This window comes from Aythya fuligula, chromosome 1 (assembly GCF_009819795.1).
Source record: "Aythya fuligula isolate bAytFul2 chromosome 1, bAytFul2.pri, whole genome shotgun sequence".
NCBI classification, from domain to species: domain Eukaryota; kingdom Metazoa; phylum Chordata; class Aves; order Anseriformes; family Anatidae; genus Aythya; species Aythya fuligula.
The window spans coordinates 39,164,333-39,187,851 of NC_045559.1; the positions used below are offsets into that span (position 1 = coordinate 39,164,333).

At 37.1% G+C, this 23,519-nt stretch overlaps 1 protein-coding gene across 1 annotated transcript in view; it reads left to right on the plus strand.

Moving 5' to 3' along the window:
• TRHDE (thyrotropin releasing hormone degrading enzyme) overlaps window positions 1-23,519 on the plus strand; it is a 207,822-nt gene that overhangs the window by 119,236 nt on the left and 65,067 nt on the right. The window contains exons 8-9 of the mRNA XM_032208064.1: window positions 13,887-13,952; window positions 16,467-16,654. Coding sequence (XP_032063955.1) covers window positions 13,887-13,952; window positions 16,467-16,654 — 254 coding nt within the window. The remainder of the gene's footprint in view (window positions 1-13,886; window positions 13,953-16,466; window positions 16,655-23,519) is intronic.

Here is a 23,519-nt window from a genome sequence, read left to right on the forward strand (position 1 = left end):
ACTTAGGATTTAGCATTATGTTCTCTTGAATCCAGTTTTATTATGGAATTCCAGTGTTCAACTAAATGGCAGAACTCAAGAAGCAAAAGCAAGGCTTTATTACTACTATTTTAAAATCTTTTCAAGTAACAAACACTCTAAAAGTGGACTTGATAGTTCATTTCTCTTGGGTCATTCTAATGGTTCACTGAGTAACTGAGTTCTGAAGGACCTCTGTTTTATCTTGTTTGCTTTATTTGTCATTAGCTTCCAGTACATTAGAACATATCAGTGTTAATAATAATTATCATTATTTCAATTCTTTTCAGTGTGTTAGTCAAAAAGACTTAGTGTTTCAAAGATGTTAAGAGAGTATTCCTGTAGTCTTAATACACCACCATAAACCAAAATGAGTAACCTTTTATTTGCATTTACGTTGAGTGTTTGTGGTTTCATTGAAGTCAAAGTATGATTCATCATCTAATTAAGAGCTGCAGAGTTAGAGTTTTATATAAGAGAAGCTACAAAAAATGTGCTAACAAGCCTTTGAACTAAGGAGAGGAAAGGATAAAGTTTATAGCAAGAAGCTAATGGGCTATCTACCTTTTTTGTTCCTTGCCACTTACATTGTCTTGGTCTAATTACATGCTATCACCTAGCAGGTGGACTTTCTGGAGAACAAGTCAAGATAGCCTGTGGGAGAAAAATCCCTTACATGTCAAAGAAAACAATCAATTGTGTTAAAAAGGAAAAGGAAAAAGTCGATGAAGGGAAGCAGGGCTCTTTGACGGATATTTTTGACAATGATTATGAGCTGAAGCAAATGTATAAAGGAGCCCACGATGCCCGCAATTCAGCAAATGGTATTATTGAAGAGTCTGTGAGGAAGTAAAAATGAAGCAGTAACACTCAGTTTTATAGAATACATGGGTTTGGAGAGATTCATATCTATTGAAATAACAGGCCTGCTCCTGTCCCTGTATATTTATACAGTGAATATATAGTGTGGAATTTCCATTGTAAAAGTGCAGCCACACTTAGTGAAGGTATGATTTTCTGGAAGCCCTCCAAAGACAGAGGGTATCTTGAATCATGTGACATTTTCAAACACAAGGTTTAGAAACAAAGACAGAACTTTCTCAGTTTTCACGTAGCAGGCCATAGACAAAAACAAAAGAGAAAGCGTTTATATTGACTGTAATGAGTAATTGAATAACGTCAATAATAGCCATAGCTGGTAACAGCTGGACACAAAAAAGTCACAACTGTTGTGTTTGTAGAAAAAAACAAATGAACCTTTCCTTCTTATACTAGGAGATTTCTTTCTTTTTGAAAGTCCTGACATCTTTCGTGATATACCAAGTTTGCTGTGCTCCACAGAAACTGAAGGGGTGCATGTAACTGAATACTATTGTCAGGACTCTTCTTACAATGTTGTTGCTTTTCAGTCAAAAGGCCATTAATCAGCTAGGATATCACTTGGAATATGAAGAGGCTTGGTCAGTAGAAGACACCAAAATTGACCTCATTGTTCAGTCATCACTCAGGGCAGCTATTTGCAAACTAATTTTAGATTTGTATGAAATTTTCATCTGTAGGCCGTTGTTCATATTCTACGTGCCTGAAATGAATTGTTGCTTTCTTGACTGGTGCCACTGGATGCATTTCTAGGAAAGTTTTACTGCCTTAATGTAATGCACCTCTTCAAGTTATCAGTGTTCTCTCCCCGCCCCCCACCCCTCCCTTCTCCCCCATTTAAATATAGAGAAAGAGCACAGTGATGTGAAGGTCTGATACTTAGATGTGTATAAAGCAGCACCCTCAACTCTGTAATGAGACCTTTCTGCACTGGTTAATTTACATTTTTCTTATATTTCATTTGATTATTTTGGAGCTTCATCTCTATTACTGTACGTTTGTCAACACCGCATTTCATTTGCCATGTGGCAGCTCATTGATCACATAGATCTGTATCCTTTTGAACTTCACTTGCTGCTATGTATGTGTTCATCACTCACCCTGATTTAGTGCATCATCAGCACTTTGAATTAGTTACTGCAGGAATCCCTGCTTCTGTGATAAATTAACTGCTTTTGTACTTTAGGCTTCACTTTGTACCTTTGGAAGAAAAAATTCCATACAGTTTTTTGGATATATACTGTCTTTTTTTTTGGTGCTGTTGAGTGGCCACTCTATTGAAACAAATTGGTCAACCTTTCAGAAGAGCTATCTGGGGAAATCTGACATGAAGGCTGTTAAATACATCAAGGCTTAAATTTCACTTTTTACTATCATAAAGCCAGCTAGTTAGACCGAGTTTCTTTCTTCCACACTGCTTAGTATTTCCTGCTTTTTAGACACCTCTATGCATACTTGTGTTCTGGTTGAATTGTTGCAGCCATCAATGTGGAACCCTATCAAAAACTTTCTAGACATAGGAGCTCTGATGGGCTGTTTTCCATTCTGAATGCTGCTTCTATCCAAGGGTCTACTATTTTTATGTAGTATATTAAACAGGTTTCAATATACCCATTTTATCTTACCTTTTTATTGTGTCTTTATTCCCAGTTTACTACAGTGAGCTGTATGGTGTTTAAAATTAGACATAATTAAGTCTTATTAGTGGAGTTTTCTGAAAAAAGGGGGGGAGAGGGGCACTTTAGGATTAAGTTTAGTGAAGCAATCAGCTGAATCAGCTGTGGTGCTCTCCCTAGAACAATAGCTCATATGGAACCATCTGGGGTTTTCCTCAGCTCAATGGGAGGATATAACTTGCTACAAGGCAGGAGCATCTTTACCGATCGTGAAATTCTGATGTTGCAGTTCTGCTGGCTGGTGCATTTAGTGGATGTTGAGTGAGGTAATTTTCAGCTAATTCAGCATCCATTTGCTCTGGTTTAGAAAAGCACAGAATATATGACTTTGACAAACATCATGGGTGTACTAGCTATGACCTGTACTTAAGTTAATTGCCCTTTATTTTTCAAACTCTTTCATTTTTACTGACAGTTGTCAACAGGACAGCTGGAGCATGTTAAAAACAAAACATAGGAAGTCACAGAAAATCTCAAAGGAGCTGACATCACTGTTTTCTACACTGCATGTCATATGAGATTGATAACATCTTTTGCCTTTTCTGGCCCCTCAGCATTTCTTGTGCTTCTACTTTATATCACTCTGGATTTTAGGTTTACTTTTATTAAATGAATTCATTGCTATGGACATTCTCTGTAGCTTTTGCCACCATGACTTAAATGGTCAGTAAAAGTTTACTTAAGAATCTTCTGTGAGATGCAGTGTCACAATGTTTTTTTTTTTTTTGTTTGTTTGTTTTTTGTTTTTTTTTCTTTTTCTTCTTTCTTTTGAAAGTGTTAAGGTGTGCAGTATAGTAAGGGCCAGACCCATATGTCACTACAGAAAATGGAAGTCTTTCCTCTAGCTCCAAGATGATTTGGAGTTTACCATGTGTACAGCAAAAATGTTTCTGTTTAGAGAAAAAAATGTGATTGAAGATGCATAGTTAAATGTATAGGTACTGAGAAATGCTGAGTTTAAACTTAGTTATTCCTCCTTCCTGACAATTATAACATTATAACAGCAACTACTCATGATTTTTTTTTTTTTTTGGTCCAGTATAATCTAGGTGCTATGCAGAGAAAAACATCTTGTCATGTTACATAATTATAATATTCCAATTTGATTGTATTAACTATCTACACTGCTTTTTGTCCCCTGTGCATCTGGGTCAGACATATTTCTTCCCAGGCTGTTGGAGTGCCTTCTGTCCACAAGACTGCTGAAAGATGGAAAAGACAGGTTCTTCACTTTCTGTTTACAGACTCTAATCTCATCCTAAGCTTAATCAACTGTGAGCTGTCAACATAGAGTGAGAATGAGACTATCTAGCTGCTAGATCATCTAAAGTTAATCAGTTAAGAAAAAACACATTCCTGAAACAAGATCACTTTCCTTCTTGGCTTTAGACCTCTGCTGCAATGCATGGTGACAGTAGAGCTTTTCATAGACAAGTGCCAAGGAAAAGTAAAAGAAAGTATTTTTTGATACTTTTGTTTTGGTGTTCACTGAAATCTTGGAGAATAGGACAAACATTTTCAAGATTAGATTTCAGCTCAAACAGTTACATTTTGGCCAAATTGGAAGTCACAAGAATGAAAGCTATAAAGAGTTGTAATGGCAGGTGCTGCTAAAGCTCAGTAGTAGGTGATGTTCCCAGTGCTGACTGTCAGAGCAAGGTTACAGTCAGTGTCATGTTCATTAAGAGGATGTCATGCTATTTTGCAGCTAGAATAAAATGTTGCTTTATTTCTCCATTGCTAGAACTTCTTCCCAAAAGAAAAACAATTAATATAAACACAGCTTAAGTTGTTAAGTTTGTTTTCTCAGAACATGATCACCCTTTACAGAAATGTTACTGTCAACCATATTACATGTAATACATACATATTCATTTGGCATGCTTTCAGTGAGCTTTATTATCTTATTCTGTTGCATGTAAAATTCAGTTATGGTTATTTTCTCCATTTTTATTATAGTAATTATTAAAAGAAAGAATTGCATTTATGAATTCTCAGATAATATTGGCAGGCTGAGTGGCTATTTAAGAAAATGCTCTCTTTTGGAATAAAATTATACTGTTTTCCTGGTACAAGCTTACTAGCAACCTCATCTCTCTTGCTATAAACCAGCACAATGGAATTTACACAGTGCTGAAAGCACACTTTTATATGTGACTCCTTGTGCAATCAAAATTCCCATTAGCTCTTTAGAAATCAGTGGGAATATTTCCAGCACTAAGACTGCAGGATTGAACCCTGAGTTAATACTTACTACACATAAGAAATTAAATAAATCTACTTCTCTTTAGCTCAATGGAGGACATTCAGAAAAAAGCTGAAATGAATCCCTGTTGGATAAAACAGGCTATCATTGAAACGTTCTCTTTCTTTACATGCATTTAAAGTTCCGTTACTGAAGCTAGGCAGTCATATATCCATGCCACATCAAGAGAAATCAAGTGATGAGTTTTTTGTGAAATTTCTATGTGCCAACCTGTGAAAGCAGTAGGGGAAGGACATACCTCCAAACCATGCCAGCAGCACCTGCAGTATCTTCACTTAAGTTCCTATGCTACCCTATGCTCATGTACCACCCTCATGCGTAAGCTCCTTGTTGTCTTTTGAATTTTGCCTTGATCACTGTTGATAAAAGACAAAGACAGTCTTGCTGTAAGGATCTTGCTGTTTTCCTTCCCAGCTAAGCATATTAAGCAGTGTCCTCAACAGTGTCTTGAGCAGAAGGCTACAGCATCGTGTGTCCTCACATTGTCTTTCTGGCTGAGGACCCCTCAGGCTTGACCTGGGACAGATTTCCACCTACACACAGATGTGTTTTGACTATATTATTAAGATGAAATTTGATGGGGGTAAATTAAAGAAATGAGGCCATAGCCATAAAATAGGATAATAAGATATATAACTTTAGTTTACTTGCTATAGTGCACTCTACTTAAACAATGAGGAATATCAAGTGGATTGGATAATACTCCGGTTTTCAAAATTAAAAAAGCAAATAGAATTAGGTAGATATAGTAGCATGTATGCAGATGTAAATGATAATGATTTTTAAGGGGTCTACATTTTGCAAAGTTAAATGCAGCTTTAGTCACTGTACTGTATGATGGTCATTTGCACCATATTTGCTAGATTGATTTAAACAACATATAACTTATAGGCAAAGTCAAAACTTCGCTATTACTCATTTACCATCTGTTATTCAGTGTTACTGTACAAATGTTGCAGGTTGTTATGATCTAGACACAGTGACATGCAAATCATGTTTATAATAAGTTTTCTCAAGTGATTTATGGTGACCTCTTCACAGTAAGTAGTATTGATTTCTCTCTTATTCTGGGGTTTCTATAGAAAAGAATATTGTAGAATATATAGTACAGATTTTTTGCATTGTTAGCAGTCCCCGGGCATAGTTCAAGTTAATGCAGAGGAATGTGCAGCCAACCTGTCACAATTAGCAGGTGCCGTCCAAATGTCTCTGGAAAACGTTCCATCATTTTTTGTATTTATTGCAAGTATATTTATTGAGCAATATCTGGTTAGGTTCAAATGTATTATGCAACCAAACAAGGCAGAACTAAAACGAATGTACAAATTCAGTCAAATATATGCAGTTCAGTTTCAAAGAGTACTTTATTTCTGTAAGTTTTTTTCTTAGTTAAGTAGTTTAGTACCCCTACCAAATAATACATCAAATACATTTTTTCCTTAAAGCCAAGCTTAATATACTAGCAGGTGTCTCACTGCATAGCAGACACCATCAGACTCTGGTAGGCAATAACTCTTTGATCCTTTCAACAGTTACCTTTAGACTTCTAATGCAGATTGTTTTGCTACCACGCTGAAATTGCTGTTGCTGTATTTAAAAATGGAACCTCCTTCCTCTTTATGTTAATAGCTAATGGGTGAAGCTGAATTTAATAAGGCAAATGAACCTCCCAGTATAATAATTCTGATCTTTTAAAAGGGATTCCCAGCAAAGCAGGATGGAAATTTCCTTGAGTATAAATTTTTGACCTCTTTTATTTAGATACCCCATTCACAGTGGATTCACTGAGCTGCAATGCAGAAGAAGTATTAATTACAAAATTGTGTGTCTTACACTGGTTGGAGTTTCTTTTCTCACATTGAAATGAAAATGACAGGGCCATATTGATTTTGTTTGGATTACTTCTGATTTACTGGTCTCTTTCCTTAACAATAAGAAGCAGATAGAAGAAAGCAAGTAGTCCCACTGATTTAATGATGACTCTTTCCTCCTTCTTTCTCTTAATTTCTCTCATGTCTCAGCCTGGACAGAGAGCTGTTTAGGACATGGACTGGGTTCTGTCTGTATCATCTAAATGAATGTTACAATTTCAACACTATGGGTGAGATACTCTCAACCTTGCCTTAATACTTCTCCCACTGAAATCAATGCTAAAAAACTCATCGACCCATATAACACCACAAATGTCAGTTCTACTGATCTGATTATTGTTATAACAGATAGGAGTATTATGAATTACATTTTTTTTTTTAAAAAAGGAAAAAGTAAAATACTATAATTATGCTGGCATATTCAGCATCATTGGCTCTAGAGAAAATTAAAATTTATTTCTGTATATGGTTCCAGTATCACTCTTCCTGATTAGTAGTTATAGCTTGCTGTTCGCATATAATGATTTAATTGCAGATATGACATGTTGACAGTGGATGTTTTCCAGTTGCTGATGGTTGTAAGCATTGTATCACTCTTGTGTGTGAAAAAAATCTAAATGTACCTTTTGAAAATAAAGGGCTGAAATTTCAGCTGCTGTATGTTGATATGATTCCACAGACTTCCATCTCTGTGATTTTATGCAATGACAGAGTTGCTATCCCAAAAAGAAAGCAAAATAAAAATACAGCTGAGATGAGTAGTTGCATGATGCATTTAAAGTACAATGAATACCTCTCAGGCTGTATTTAACTTTTATTTATATATTTATTTATTTTAATCTGGAAGCTAGCTAAGAAGTTGATGATACATTGGATATTTTAAACATGGTTCTTCTGAGTTAGATCAGTAAAATTATTGGGAACATGTAAATTGTTGCTTGCTGCTAAGAATTTCTACTTGCATAATGCACCCAGTAGCAAAAATACAGGCTGGATAAAATAGCAATTGAGAAAGTATGATTGTATAAGGAGCAGATAATTATTTTGTGTTATTATTTAAAAACAAAAGACAAAAATCAGTTGGAGATGGTTAAAAAAAAAAGTGAAAAGCAATTCTGTCTGCCAGGCCAGGACATCTTACAAGAACGCCACTTTTAGAAAGCAAAGAGACAGTTATAATTACTAATCATTTTAACATATGTTAGTCAAGGAATCTCTGTTTGGAAGAGATTCAACAGGTAGCTCCGCTAGTATGTGCAGAATTATTAGAAATAAGAAGGAAAAAAAGTAGCAGCAATATGTTTTGATTGTTCAAAGTTTTGTAAAATGCTAATTCAGAGTTTTGTTTTTAATTTCATGTAAACAAGGTTTAATCTGCATTCATACGAGGACAAGTGAAAGTTCGTTCAAATTTGCCGAAGGTGTGAATTGTAATTGGATTAGTTAAACCTTATAGCTGCATGCAGACACTTTCAAAACTGAAGCAGCTACTTCATCTTGATGTTTTTAGTGTGACTCAAAGCCACTGAATTTAGTCAATTTCAGTTCTGAACCTCTCTATTATAAGGTTTAATGTAGGTTAACTAATTCACTGTAAAAAATAGCTTATTGATTAGGAATGTTAAAACCAACCATTAGTATGAAAAGAGCATCTGAACATCTCCATTTTAAAAGGCATTTCAAAATAAACTTTTCCTTCGAATATTTGAGGTCTGTTTATGGAGACCTCTATTTGATTGATCATCTTTCTAACAGTCTTCTAAAATCACCAGCATACTTCTTTCTTTCTGATATTTTTCATAATACTCAGTGCATAGTTTCATTATGCTCTAAGTACTTAACTAAGTACAGAAATTCAAACAAAACAAAACAAACAAACAGCAAAAAAGACCCACAGTGGATTCGATAGCCAGAACCTTAGAGCCTGTTTTCCACCTGAAGGAAATGTTTTTATTGTTTGCTCTAAATCTTAGGTCAGATACAGAAGTCAGGTATAAAAATGTTCAACAAGAACATACTGTAGGCTGAAGGGAAGATAATACGGATCCAGGAGTAGGAATAAAAGACAAAAGAGAAAGGTAGAGGCAACACTGCTGTTTCGTGAGCCTTGAGAAATAACGACATTCAGACTGTTGCTACAAAATATGTTGCTACTTTTTACTCACTCATCTCATGTAGCAGAATTTCCCATTTATCTTTAGGAGAAAGAGTAAGTTATTCAATGCTAATCTGATTTAGATCTCAGCACCACTCATATAAGTCAGGGACAGTTGATTGGTTCAGTCAACCAATCAGCTTTACACTGATAAACTGAGAAAGGAATTTGGTCCTAGAAATGATGTTTCAGTTCCAAGTTACATATCTGAAGTCTCCCCTGAAAGAAAGATATATGTTTGAAGACTTATTCCCCCTGTACACTTTTGTAACTTCTTTGAATTTATCAGTAACTACCTTTTATTACTTGTGAGCATTATCATGTTTGGATGGTAGGGTAGTTCATTTTCTTGAAGCCAACAGGCTCAGTCCCTTGCAGTACAGGGAACTATGATTGCAAAAGGATAAAAGACTTCTTCCCTTAGAGTAATCTTCTTTTTACTTAAAAGAAGTCTAACACAATAAAGGGACAGCAAGCTTAATCAATACGTTACTGAAAACATCTTTCAAAATCCTTTAGCTTTTATTATTTTTTTTTTCTAATTTCTAATACTGTTCAAACCATCTGCTTTACGTAATTCACGTAATAAATTCAAGTAATCAAATAATTTGAAATTATTTTGGGGGGAGGATTAAGATTACTATTTGACAGAACATTATATTACAGTCTAAATCTGTTAGGATTTTATTTTTGCTAGATCTTTGGTTGTGCAATAATTGGAATCTGTTTTCATGGAATGACAGATTTTGAATTTCTTCTTGGAATTTGATACTAAAAACTACTGGAATACGTGTCACAAAATCATATTGTCCAATTACATTTTTTTATTGATAGAGATGAAGGTATTCTGTGATTATTTTTGTGTGTGTGTGTGTGCGTTTGTTTAATTTTCATGTTGAGACACTGTGCCAGGACCAGTGAACTTTCTACTTTCCTCATGAGAAAGAAAACATTTAAAGACAGCATTACAGTGAGAAAGAAAGGGGGAGCTGTGGAAGAGCCCTCTAGAATCTTGGGTAGTTTTTTTCTTTTGACACATATGCTAGGGTTATAGCTGAAAGTTGGGAAAGTGGCTGAGGCTTCTCTCCATGCTCCAGAATACTCCAGTTGATGGAACAGCTTTTCTAGGTGATAGACATGCAATTTTGTGATGGGAAGAAGCCATGCAGCCAGATGGTTCTGGGCATATGTGTTTATGAGAAAGCTGCTTTAAGTCACTTTACCTCCTTTGGAGCTGTGCAGAGCAGAGCTTAGATTCAGGCAGCTGTGTTTTCAGTGTCATCTTCCTTTCATGTTCTGTGGATTGTATCTCTCTTCTCTTTGCTTTAGTTCTTTCCTATTCAATATAAAGGCAAAGACATGGTAAATATTCCTGCCCTGGAGAATTACAGTGAATGAGAATATATCTTCTCTCCTTTTGCAAGCTACTTAAGATTTAGATATGGGTCTCCAGCAGGAAAAATTGATTCTATTGCTGCTTGTTCCATCCTTATAACAGACAACCAGGGTATGGATGGATCTTTTGACTCCTATTTTAATATTTTGTGGAATGTACTTGATGCTGATATGTGTAAGCCTTTTCTTTTTTGAAGGTGAAGGACTATCCATGAAAGGTACTGCAAGATGGGCTGCTAATTTGGAAATGAAACTGGTGGTGTCCTTAGTTTAAAAGCAAAGTCTGGTATGACAGCACTTATTATAGAGATCTGTAAAGCAAGAATGGCTTGGAGAGAGTGGAGTAGGAAGCAGTAGTTCACTGTCTCTTCTAGAGCCAAAACTAGGGAGCAGCAGATGAAACCGACTGGCAGATGGTTGGAACAAAGGCATCTTCACACAATAGATCACTGAAGTGTGAAATGCTTTTTTATGAAGTATTGCAAATGCTCAACATTTTTTATGGGTTCAGAAAGTGACTGGTTAAATTCATGGAAGATAACTACTAAGTTCAAAGATACTAATTTGCTCACGATTCCTGTGCCGTGAAGTCCTAGATGCTGGGAGAGCATACTGGGGAAGTATTGCTGTGTGCTTGCCCTGTTTTTTACTCTTTCTAGGTATCCGCTACTGGTTATTGCTGAAAACAATATGCTGATAAATGAGGACTTTTGATGGGACTTCGTAGCTTTATGCTTTTGTGCCTGTAAAAACTGCACTCAGATTTTGAATTGCAATGTAGATTTACTATCAGAAACATGTTTAGATGCATACTGTCACTTAGGACTGCTTTTTCTGTAGTATACATTAGGTAAAATTCCCATTTTGAGAAATGTGTGTGGTCTAAATACAGCTTTAATGAAGCAATGAAAAAATGTACAGTCAAATTTTGTGGTACCAGGACTATACTCTTATGTTGTGTTTATCTTTGTATTTTCTTATTTCATGGTAAATGTTATGATTATTTTTATTTTCCTTAATATAAAAAACATGTTAGATTGGAAGATAATGAATTTTTAACCATGTATTAACTTTTTTAACCATATGAATTTTTACCTGTGTATTGTTAGCTAAAAAACAAAATAATAGGACAGAAGCATTTCATCCCTTTGTAGTCTCTGTGAATGTAAAAAGTAAATGTAAAATTTGGTGTCTAATAGTAGAGTGGTTAACAGGATTATTGCGAGTAAAGCATAAATCCTCAAGTGTTCCACCCATTTTATTTTGCTGTGTAATGATTCTGAAAACAACTCTCAGAAGAAACAAGACATGCAGTGTTTTCTAGCACCACTTAGAGTGTACATGTATATTTGTTGTTATTTATTTACCTCGTCCTACTTTTGTTTATTCCTATTTTAGCTTTTTAATTTGCAATTCACAATTTCTTTAGCTTTGAAAGCTATTGAATATTTCACTCTGCCTCAGATGACTTTGTATTTTTAGACAAAATGGAAGCACAGTGTGCTGTAGGTGAAGCCTGTATTATATTGTTTTTTTTTTTTTTTTTTTTTTTTTTTTTCCAAGTTATTCCCATGGCATTGTTAAGACTCGTACTGCATTTAGAGAGTCAGTGTTCTCTTTTAGCCTTCCTAGCCTGTGATTAAATGGGAGTTGCTGCCTGTTGTACTATGAGTTGGCTGACAAAAGCTAAATCTGTCACAGGTGCTACAATTTGTATATCAGAAAATTTGCTTTCCAAACACTAATTATTCCCAAAGTATCGTACTTCACACAAAGCACAGATAACGAAGTCAGCAAATTCGTCCCAGTTTTATCATTGTGCTGTAAATTAGTGTCTGTCTCCTGCCATTGTGTAAAGTGAAGATGGTGGAAATTCAAATGCAGTGTAACCCATTGATTTACAGTCTCTGATGTGTGTTTTTTCACTTAATTCTTCCAATCAAAATGCTGGAAATATATGTGATTCTAACACTCAATGCTGAATTTCACTTCTGTATTTGAATGAGCTGATGTTTAGGGACCCAGAAAGGTGGGAAACTAAGTGTTGTTTCTCCAGATGACTGTGAAAAAGAGAAGCATTTTTGGCCTGAACAGAGCAGACCCAACCTGGTCATATGCTTAACCTGTTAATTTCAGAAGTTAATTTAATATAATGGTAGCTTATCAGGCATTATATTTCTGGTTACCATGGGAGAAGAATGGACTCTCAGTCAGGTGAAACTGTGTCTGAATAAGTGAAAGCATTCAGTTTATAACTCCCTCAGACCTTCAGTTTTGTATGTAGTGAAAATAAATGTGTATACCTGTGCAAAAACAGAGTTTGGTTCCAGTCACCTCTTTTCCATTGTAGCATTCCACTGTGAAGGTGGAGAACCTTTGTGGTAATCTGTTAAAGCCTGAGTTGTCTGTAGTAAGTATTTTGACGTTGATGCATCAGGATTTCCCTAGATAAGAGTTTGTAGTTTTGATGATAGGCTATTTCTCAATTAAATCTGTTGTAATAAATCTAGCAATCATCAGGGTGGATCTAGAAGGAAAGACGTATGAGGAGCAGCTGAAATCCCTTGGTTTGCTCAGCCCAGAGCAGAGCAGGCTGAGGGGAGGCCTCATGGTGGTTCCCTCACGAGGGGAGCATAGGGGCAGGTGCTGAGCTCTGCTCTCTGGGGACAGTGATAGGACCCAAGGGAATGGCATGGAGTTGGGACAGGGGAGGGTCAGGCTGGGTGTTAGGGAAAGATTCTGCACTGAGAGTGTGGTCGGGCACTGGGACAGGTGCCCCAGGGTGGTGGTCACAGCACTGAGCCTGCCAGAGTTCAGGAGGCTTTTGGACAATGCTGTCAGACACATGGTCTGATTTTTGGGTGATCCTGTGTGGAAGCCAGGAGTTGGATTTTTTGATCCTTGTGTGTCCTTCCAACTCAAGGTATTCTATAATTCCATGATCTGCAAATAATTAATTAAAAAGAATAACCACCACCATCACCTAAGAGTGAAAGGATTCTCTTTACTTGCAGTATACAGTAGAGGAGGAGTTTGAGTGCATTCATATGAAAATGTAATGAAGCCTTTACAGTTATGAAGATCTACAGATCTCCAAACTTTGGGATCTTTTTATAAGATGTAATACTTTTCTGTAATCACCCTAGGCCAGCTGCACACACACTGGCTTGTTGATCCTTGTTGGGTCCCTTCCAGTTCAGGTTATTCTGTGATCCTGTGTTTCTATGAAATTTTTCACACCAGACACGGGATGTCCTTATTCAAATAGCAAGTGGAACTATGTTTCAGAAGCTTCTCCTCTCATTGTAAGAATTGCCTAGGAATCCATACTGAGATTAGAGAATTATTTTAAAAGTATATTCAAAATATTTAGTTTATAGATTAATTTACACAGAAAAAGAACGTTGAATGCTGTAAGTGAAAATTCTTAGCAATATTTTTTGCATTGTAAACTAGCTTAAGAAACTGTTTATTTACTTCCTTAGGATGAACATACTGTATATTTCTAGATTTCTGACAAATGCAAACATTAATGTGATTTAACTTATACTAGCAATGATTCACAGCTCTAGTTGTTTGGCTTGTGTATAGTAATACTGATTTGTATTTTTATTTTATTTCTGTAGGACTATTTAACCATTCACAAGTATGGCAATGCAGCCAGAAATGATCTCTGGAACACATTGTCAAAGGTAAAACGCTTTAATCTATTGCACTGAGGGAGAAGCAAGAATTTACTGTAGTGTTTTCTTGGCAAGGTTAGGACTGAATAGAGCATAATGAGATCTTCAGGCCCCAGAGCAAATTTAAACATTAATACAAAGAAATTCCATTTGAGTTAACAGTCGCAACACTGATATATATATATATATATTTATTTTTTTTTTCTTCTCCCCACTATTTCAGTTCTTTGTTATGTTAGAGTATATTTCCTTGTTTGTGCTATGTGACTGATGTGCAGTAAAAACTATTTTGTGGAATTTGCTATGATTGACTGTAGTGGCAGCAGGCTGAGGCCCATAAGCTAAAAGGCACACGGAAGTGCTCTGCTTTGGCGTCTACATCAAGTGTGTTTGTGATTTTGTGTGGAGTTATGATTCATGTGAAGGACAAAACTATTAAATCTTTAAAGTTTGGTCTGAACAGGTAGCTATTACTGTACCGTTTTCAGAGAATAATGGTTTCTGTGTCCATGCTCCCTTTTGTTGCTACAACAAAGTTTGAGTTTGTAGGCCCAGGTCCAGGAATCTGCAAGGGCAGAGTTTAATTTTCAAAAGAGTGAGCCAATAATGCCTGAATTCATTACCTACAGAGCTAGTCTGGGCACATCAGAATAGAGACAAAGTATAAGCCAATATAGAGGACAGTAAGGGAGTTTCAGCACAAGTACCAGCTCAAGCCATATATAAACATGGCAATCTAATTGTAATCATTGACACCAAAGCTGGGATTCAGCTGGAGGTCAAGACATCTGCGTTTATATAGATAAGTAGGTATCTGTGTATAAGCTCCGGTTTAGTTGGTCTGGATTCAGTTACATGTTCATAGATGTATAATAATATCCGCCTTAAGGTGTTGTACCAGACTTCCAGCTACAACATGAGATATTTGTGTCTGCTGTAGCTCCACCAGCTCTGTGAGGATGTGTTGAATATTGCAGGACAACTGACGCTTGCTGGATAGGAACAACTGGAGTCCCAAAATGTAGTCAATATAGTCAGCAGAGTATAGAGAGTAATCCAATTGACTAGCCACTAGATGATGAGCCTCAACCATCAGCTGCCTGAAGATGAGCCCAAACCACTGACTGTCGACTAGGGACTTGGGATAGTTGTTCAAATATAGGCAGCTAGTGCCAGTTTCGGTGCTGTAGGGTGTTTTAGATGTCCAGTTAGGGGCAGTAGATTTGATCCAAGTTTTATGGGAAAATCTGTGCCCTTCTGGACTAGCAGGTCAGGATCAAAGGACATTAGTTGCTTATGAGTGGGCAACTGAACTGAACCTTATGTTTGCACTGACATAAGAGTTGAGATGTGCAATATTCATTTAGGCTCTTAAATCTCTGTCTTAATTTGAAGTTGAATGTCACTGCAAAAGTCTTTCTTACTTCTTGCTTCTCACCTGGTAGCCTTCTCTGTTAAAACCTTTGTAGTAGGGCTTGGCTATGGGAAGAGAGAGGGATCAACACACTCTTGAAAGAACAGCAGAACCCACAGCTAATAAAATGAAAATGAGACTTCATTCTGGGTCATAAACACTAGGGCTATACTGGATACTCAAATATATTGTTAAGGCTAATAATTCTGTTTTCCTCACCTGTAAGCACATGTGTTGCCTGCCGCTTTGCTCCTAATGCATTGCGATTGCAGCTTCAGTTCTGAAGACTTCTTGCTGGGTTCTGCTTGTATTCATCAGAGGTTCATTCATCTGTGATCTAGGGCTGTTCAGCGGCTAGACACATTTCTGTTGCTGAATAGCAAATGATGTCTGTCATTCTCATATCCAGTCTCACCTCCCATGAAGCCATAGATTCTTTTTTTGTTTCAGATGAAATTCCACCTGTAAACCAGCCTTTTATTGACATACTGTGTCAAATATGGACACATTAATCCTACAGTGTTGTGACGTGCAGTTTTTGAAGGAGCTGGGGATATCATTGTATATATGGTCTCACTTTAGACACAAGGGACAATATTTTCAAATAACCAGACATTTGATTTTCAGAACAAAGAAGCTCTGTACTTTCAGAAATCAGGCCTTTGAACATAACATGCCTTATTGCAGGTACCCTAAATCAACTAACACTGTTGAGTTTTTTTTTTCTTTTTTTTTTAACATTTGCTGGACAAGAATACCTTTTGGAAACAGCCACACAGTATTTCTGTGACACTTGTAAAGACCCTGAAAAACAGGTTGTTTCTTCCTTTACAATGAAAATGCTTGAATGATTTGGAAAACCTAACTTCATGGCTTGTGTCTCTGGCAAGATTGCTTGATGTTTGTTTTTAAGATACGCAGAGGCTGTTGGTATAATTATGTAGTATGTGTGTATACACCAGGTGTAAACATGGTTGTGTGTACATGCTTGGTAGTTATTGAAACCTCTAAAAAAAATTACACTCTTCTGGGATAAAAAAAAAAAAAAGTTTTACTTGTTGGATTGTGACATTGCTTCGACGTACTAAAACTTTTCTTTTTTCTTGAAGGCTTTAAAAAGGGTTGGAAAATCTGTAAATATCCAAGAAGTAATGGATCAGTGGACACTACAGATGGGTTATCCTGTTATCACTATCTTGGGAAATGAAACTACGGACAATGTCATAGTAATCTCCCAAGAGCGTTTTGTTTATGATAGTGATGCTAAAACCAAGGATCCTGACTTTGGAGACAACAGGTACTTACATTTCTCAATGAATATCTTTCAAGAGGCTGTAGCTGTTAAGTGCTTCATGTGTGCATTTTTATGGTTTCTGCCTCCGTAGAACCAGTAGCATGTGGTGAGCCTTCCATTTGAATGTTAGTAAAGATTAAGCAAGTTAAAAGAACAAAATCATTAGAGTAATAGAACTAGATAAAGCTTTAGTGTGCCCATTTGCACTGTGGCACCTTTCTCTCTGACTTTTATGCAGTCTTATGTCATGCATCTGTTTCCTCTTCGTTTCTTTTGATTTTGGCACACTCCATGAAGTAACTTGCAATGGGGTTGAAAGGTCTGATAGTTTAAGTGATTATTTGGAGTGGACCTCTCCATGCTCATACGTTAAGTTGGCAGATGTAACCATGTATCAGATAAATCACTTGACTTGGGAAGCAGTCGAGATCTGAACTGGACCCCTGTACGAGGCAGGGGGTTCTAGTAGTTCCATTTTGAAGCTAGCTGAAATGGTCCTGTAGGAACTGTTCCACTGACTGAAATCAGTAGGCACTTACACACCTCTGGCCCCATTCTTTTTCCACTTCCTATGTCAATTCCTTGCCACTCACACCTGACTCCGTACAATTCCTTTGTCCCAGAGACAAGCTGAGATTCCTCACTGATGCTGGGGAATCCTCACCTTGTTTAAAGCAGTTTTGATGTCATATTATAAGGCCAAACACATAGAGCTGATTTTAGAGAATTACAGTTCAGCCTTAGAAGCTTCAGTGTTCACACCTCTTGCTTACTGGGAAAGAAGGCATGCTCTTAACCTTGACTTCTTCATGTTTGTAGCATAGATTTAAATCATTAAAATGTAAAATTTAGTACTGGATTTGGATTGACACGTCTAAAGTTCATAGAATATTCCTATTGAGGAATGCCTAAAAATATAATTAAGTTTATTGGTAAATGTTTATAAATTAGTTATTGTTTTTTAGAACATGAATATTCTAGAACTCAAACATGACACAGCAAATTGTTTTCCTGGCTGTACTGGAACAACCTGGTATGGTATTAAGCATAGGTTTAAATCCTGGGCTGAAGTAAGTTCCTTTGTGAATGGAATATAAAACAAGTGACTGTGGACTACTGGATATGTTCATGACTCATAGTTTAGTGCAGTGTAAGAGTGATTCTTTCTTATTCACTTAAAAATTTCTTTTGTGCACCTGCATATACCCATATAAAATACAAGTGGATTTTACTACTCTGTAAAAGAAGGATTACTGGTTTTTGATTGCTTAAAACAGAGACGTTAAGACTTAGAAGTAGTGTGGAGACTTTCTCAAATAGATTTGTGAGGTATTCAGTATTGATTGCAGTAACAACTACTGTAATTCAAAAGTCAAGACTTCTGGGTGTGAAAGTGTTTTGTAAAGTGGAATATTAGGGGTGAGAAGTAGACTCTTAATAGTTTATTTTCATATATGAATTACAGAATTACAACTGTTCCTGCAGATCATGGAATCATAGAATAGCTCAGGTTGGACGGGACCTTAAAGACCACCTGGTTCCATCCCCCTGACATGGGCAGGGATGCCACCCACTAGATCAGGTTGCTCAGGCTCTCATCCAACTTGGTCCTGAACACCTCCAGGGATGGAGCATTCATAGCTTCTCTGGGCAACCTGTTCCACTGCCTTACCACCATCAGAGTGAAGAATTTCCTCCTAGCCTGTAATCTAAATCTCCCGTCTTTTAGTTTAAAACCATTCCCCCTTGTCCTGCCATTATTTGTCTAAGCAAAAAGTTGCCCTCCATCTGTGGGTATGTGGAAGGATAGTGTTCTGCACCAACAGGTCAAGGTACACTCGCTTTCTTAGGAAATCTTGCCTACAAATTGTATTACAATAAGTTCTAAACATTGGAAGTGAGATTTAGTGCTATACAGAGAACAGAAAAAGATATCAGAATTGGCTCTGCTGAGAGTTTACTGTCCAAGCAGACAATACAATACATAAGTGTTTCTCCTCTGTCAAGTGTATTTCCTGCTCTCTTCCCTCTTTTGTTTTTCTTTGTGCTTCCATGATGTTTTCACCACAAATAAGGGAATCTGCTTGCTTAAGGAAGGCTTTGCAGGTGGGAAGTTTACTATAGCCAGTTAGATGGTGGAGCTAGTTTGCTACTTTACAGTTAGTTATTTGAAAGTTGTGTTAAGTAAGTATAAATACCAAAGAGCAGGAGCTGTACACTCTTAGGAAAAGGTGAAACTTGCCTATGTTTTTCACCTTTCACAAGTAACCCACCAATTTATATTACAGTCCTATGGCTTAGATATAAATTACAGTCTAGGGTGTTAGAACAATGAGCATGCCTTTTGTTGGTGTACTGCCCACAGGCACATGTAGCTTTATATGCACAATGGCTTTGTGTCATTAAATGTCCTTTCCTACCATCAAATTAAGTAGAAAAACAAGATTGACACACTGAAAACGAATGTAATCTTTTTGTCGCAAATAGCTTTTTTATTTTTTTTCTTTCCTTTTTCCTTTTCCTTTTATTTTTTTTTCTTTTTTTTTCTTTTTTTTTCCTTTTTGTTTCTTTTTGTTTCTCTTTTCTTCTTTTTGTTGTTGTTGTTGTTGTTGTATGTTTGTTTTCTTATTGCCTTTTTCTCATTGAAAAAGTCGCCATTGCTTCAATTCCTGTGAAAACATTAGACAGGGAAAGTCACATTAATGGGATGCCGTCTGATAATTCATGATCCATTACTCCACTTGGTTTTTAACATTGAAAGAGCTGGAGTTTATGTGACATGATAAAAGGGGCCAGTTTTTCTACAAGTACACAAAGTGGGGCACTAACTGGTATTGAAACAAGACTTTGATGGATGCTCAGTGCAGCATTCTGGCCAGGAAGCTGGGGGTTCAGTGAGGCTGAATAACACTGGTGGGAGGCACAGAGGCTGCAGGCTTCTGGGGTGCTAAGTATCAATGGTGTAATTCACAGTCCAGTAGAGTCGGTGTTCATTTCCTCTGAGTGACCTGTGAATTTGGCCTGAAGATGCATGACTCCCTGGGGAGCTGTAGCCAGCACTGCAAGCAGAAAGGAGCAAACGGCATTTATGCCACATATGAGGTCCTGCTTTTGCAGGGCAAGTAACGTTAGCTTCCTTAGGATAGTTTATCTCTGAATTAATCATGGTTATAGTTTAAACACTGTAAATAGTAGAGCTGACACAACAAATGTATGTGTCCAGGCCTTTCCAGGAGTTTATCATCTAAACAGACACCATGATATGCACTGGAAGGCTCAGGGAAATGAGGAAGGGCTCTGTGTGCATCTGCCACACAATCATCTGTTATCCAGAGGTGGGGCTGTAGTTTAGCATTGCACAGCAATATATGTCAGTACTGTTACCTTCAAAGTGATGAGAAGTTAAAGCTGCTGTTCAGATCCTGTCGAGGGATATTTAACTTTGCTTTCCTTTAGAAAGTCAGTTTACAGTAGATATTTCAGATGGATCTGCATAAGAAATGGAAATAAAGAGGGAAACAAACATTTCAGAATCATTCGACGTTTATAAAATCTCTTTGCTTTTCTGTATGCTATATAATTATGAAGCAATTAACTGTTAAAAATGAAATGCAAAGTAGTGCATTTCAGTTTTTTCTTGAAAATCAGCAACAAGCAGATTTTTCTGAGTGACAAATGGTTAAAGTAAAAACTGTTGATAAGTTTGACAGTGGTTTACTCCTAGTCTGTTACTATAAATGACTTTAATTTTACTGCAAAAGAGAATTATTACATATACATTTTCCCACTTCATGTACAATTGGACTCATTGTCACCCCATAACTGCAGAAAAATATGTTACAAGGTCCATGTGTACATATCTATTTTGATTTATTTGTGTGCATAGAATTGACTGTATGGCATTTCAAGCTCTAAGGTTTGGCCTGGAATTACAGAAGGCATATTGTTTCACTTCTTTGCAAACTGCACATAGATTTTTCTTGATGCTCATGCCTTTACATGATCCATACTTCTCATTTATGAGAGAATAAAGCTAACAATGACAGACACCATTTCTAGGAATGCTGTTCCTCAGAAGGGCCAAAATCACTGGGCTTTGATTTAAATGTCAAAACCTGCAGTCGGTATAATGATTCAGTAGCAATTTCAGCTTATCCAAGCTGAAGTTTAAGCTGCTATAACAACTCTGTAGTTCATATTCTACTTCTGAGTAGCAATCCTTTAGTTATGTGTAGGTTCAATCCTGCACTCATGTACACCTCTCTGAGAATGCATTATGCTTTTACATCACATAAGGCTAGAGGGGATGAGGTGAAATTCCATCTGACAGGGTTCAGTGGGTTTCCCTCCTGACAGAGAAAATGATGATTTTAAGGCACCAGTCTCATCCATCATTACAGGAATGGCTCAAAGATATGACAAGAAATCTTATAAAAAATAATCTGTGGTCTAGACAATGAACTAATCAGTTTTGATGAAATCCATAAACCATTTATATGCTGTATTGAAGAGCAGACCAAAGCTTTCTGGTTATGGATATAAGTTTTGCCTTTTAAAAATATGCAGAGCCTGTCTCTTCAAAAGTGGAGAAATAACTTTTCCAATATTATCAGAATAATTAAGTTCATGTTGCTGAGGTAATATTAACTTGTATAGGGTTCTTATCATGCACACAGCTTCTGTAGCCAATCTTTGCTTGTTCATGATAAGATCCTAAAGGGAAATGTCTTGCTAGACACTGAACAGAGCTAGCTGTGAGGAAAGAGAAAAAGGGAAAGGTACAAACTGGGATACGGCTAGGGTATTCATACGTGCTGGAGCATGGTAATCCTTGGTACCTTTCTTCATGTGGTTGGAAAAAGGAAAATTCAGTGGAATGGTGCAAGACAGGGACATGACCAACAAAACTAGAGCTGTATGGACTCATGAGTGTAGTAGTAGCATGTAGTAACAACAACAGCTGAAAGGCTTTACAAATGACAGCAGAGCTGCTTAGCAGTCACTCCACTTCAAGATGAATGATTAACTGCAGAATTTATTTCTCTTCAAGTCTCTTCTGAATTTCCTACACAAAGCTCATTTATGCAGGCTTTGCAGGAAAAGGGCTGTGCTTGTCCCTTTACTGATAATTATTTGAATGGTAAAAGCACACCTGCATTTGGATGTTATCACAAGTATTCTTACCTATAAGGTATGACATTATTGCTTGAGCAGCAATGGAGAAATTACTCTGTCCACTTATCAGCTGGGGGGCTGGTTAAACCTAAGCCAAAATGTTAGGAGCACGAGGGGTATGCTATGTATCGTTAAGATCATACAACAATCATGGAATAATGTGGTAAATGTAGTATTAATTATGTTATATAAAAGAGCAGTAGAACAGATGAAGTTGTTCCATAAGCTGAGGAGAAAGGGCTAATTCATTTACCTAATATTTTGTATGTGATAGACAGACCTCCCACCTCTGGGAAATGTTCTCCAATCTTCCATTGCCTCATGTCCTTCGAGTGTTTTCTTGTTGCGTCTTTCATTTTTACTATACCTGAAAGATTAGGCTTGTATCAGCATTTCTACTAGAAACCACTTATGTGTCTACCCAGGGTCTCAAAGTGGTACCCTGGTTCATCGTGACTGACCTGAGTGTCTCTATATCAGGTATCATAACGATGAAGGGAATGGGGCCTTAGGAGAGGAAGGTACTTATGTAGTAGACCCAGAGGAAATGGAGTTCTCAAGAATAAGATTAAAAAATCAACAGTCCTTGTGAAGCACAGAACTGCCTATGAACACAGACATTGATTTAACCAGTTTTTTTTGCTGGCCAAGCAGAGACATGAAAATACATGTTTTTGCAGAAGAGTGAGAAAGTATGAGGAACTCCTCTTTATGTGTACACTGGGGATATATATCCTGAGGGGACAGCTCTATGACACCAGTAGATCTTGTCCTTCAGTATGTTTAAGGACAGTCTTTAACCCCAGCAGCCTGACAGAGGGCAGACTCCAAACTAGCAGACAGAAGCACTGCTTCTCTAAGGGGGGACCTGGAGGAACCCTGCCTGCCTCAGTTGCCTGCAGAAGTATAGCTGGGGTTGTCAGAAGGTGGTAGTTGCTAGCCCAATACTTGTGCCTCATGCTCTGTCTACTGCAAAATGTTTTGTTTGTTTGTTTTCTTTTCTGTGGAAGTCACTGAAGAGTGCTGTCTTTTGTCTTGCCCTTTTACTTTTTGGAGGCTCTTCTGATTGTAGCATTATTATTAAATCAGACTAGGGAATGCTCTTAAAATTTGTTCCTGCATATTTCTGTGCTTATGTCTCTTCAGCGACATTTTGCTGCTGGCAAAGATCTCAGAAATGCCAATTTAATTTAACACTTTATTTCCAAAACCATTTCACAGCTTCTGTTTGTGAGAAACGCTTCTCAGTAGGCAAACTTCCAGGCTGCTCTGGTGTGTAGGATATGGGCAACTTTCAGTGTTATAATTTCCAGGATGCTAAAGAAGATAAAATTGGTTCATCGTGTCATTGCTTCCTGTGCGGTGGCAGCACTCATATCCTGACAGAAGTTAGGCTGACAGTGAAAAGCTGCTGCTTTTCACTGCTTATTTTATTATCGCTGTAGACTATGTCACTTTCCTCATCTTATTTGCTTCTACTAACTCTCAGGAATTCCTAGGTACCCAAACTAGTTAATTAACCCACATTAATTAATTAGATCAGTTTCATGGTGAGAGAAGAAGCATGTGCCTGAGTGCAACAGCACTGTGTTTTAATTCAGAGCAAGGTGGGGAGGTGAAGTGGAGACTCAGGGTGGCGGTGCCAGTGGGGAGCTGCCCACGATGCAAGAGGAGGAAAAGGTACTGCAGTATA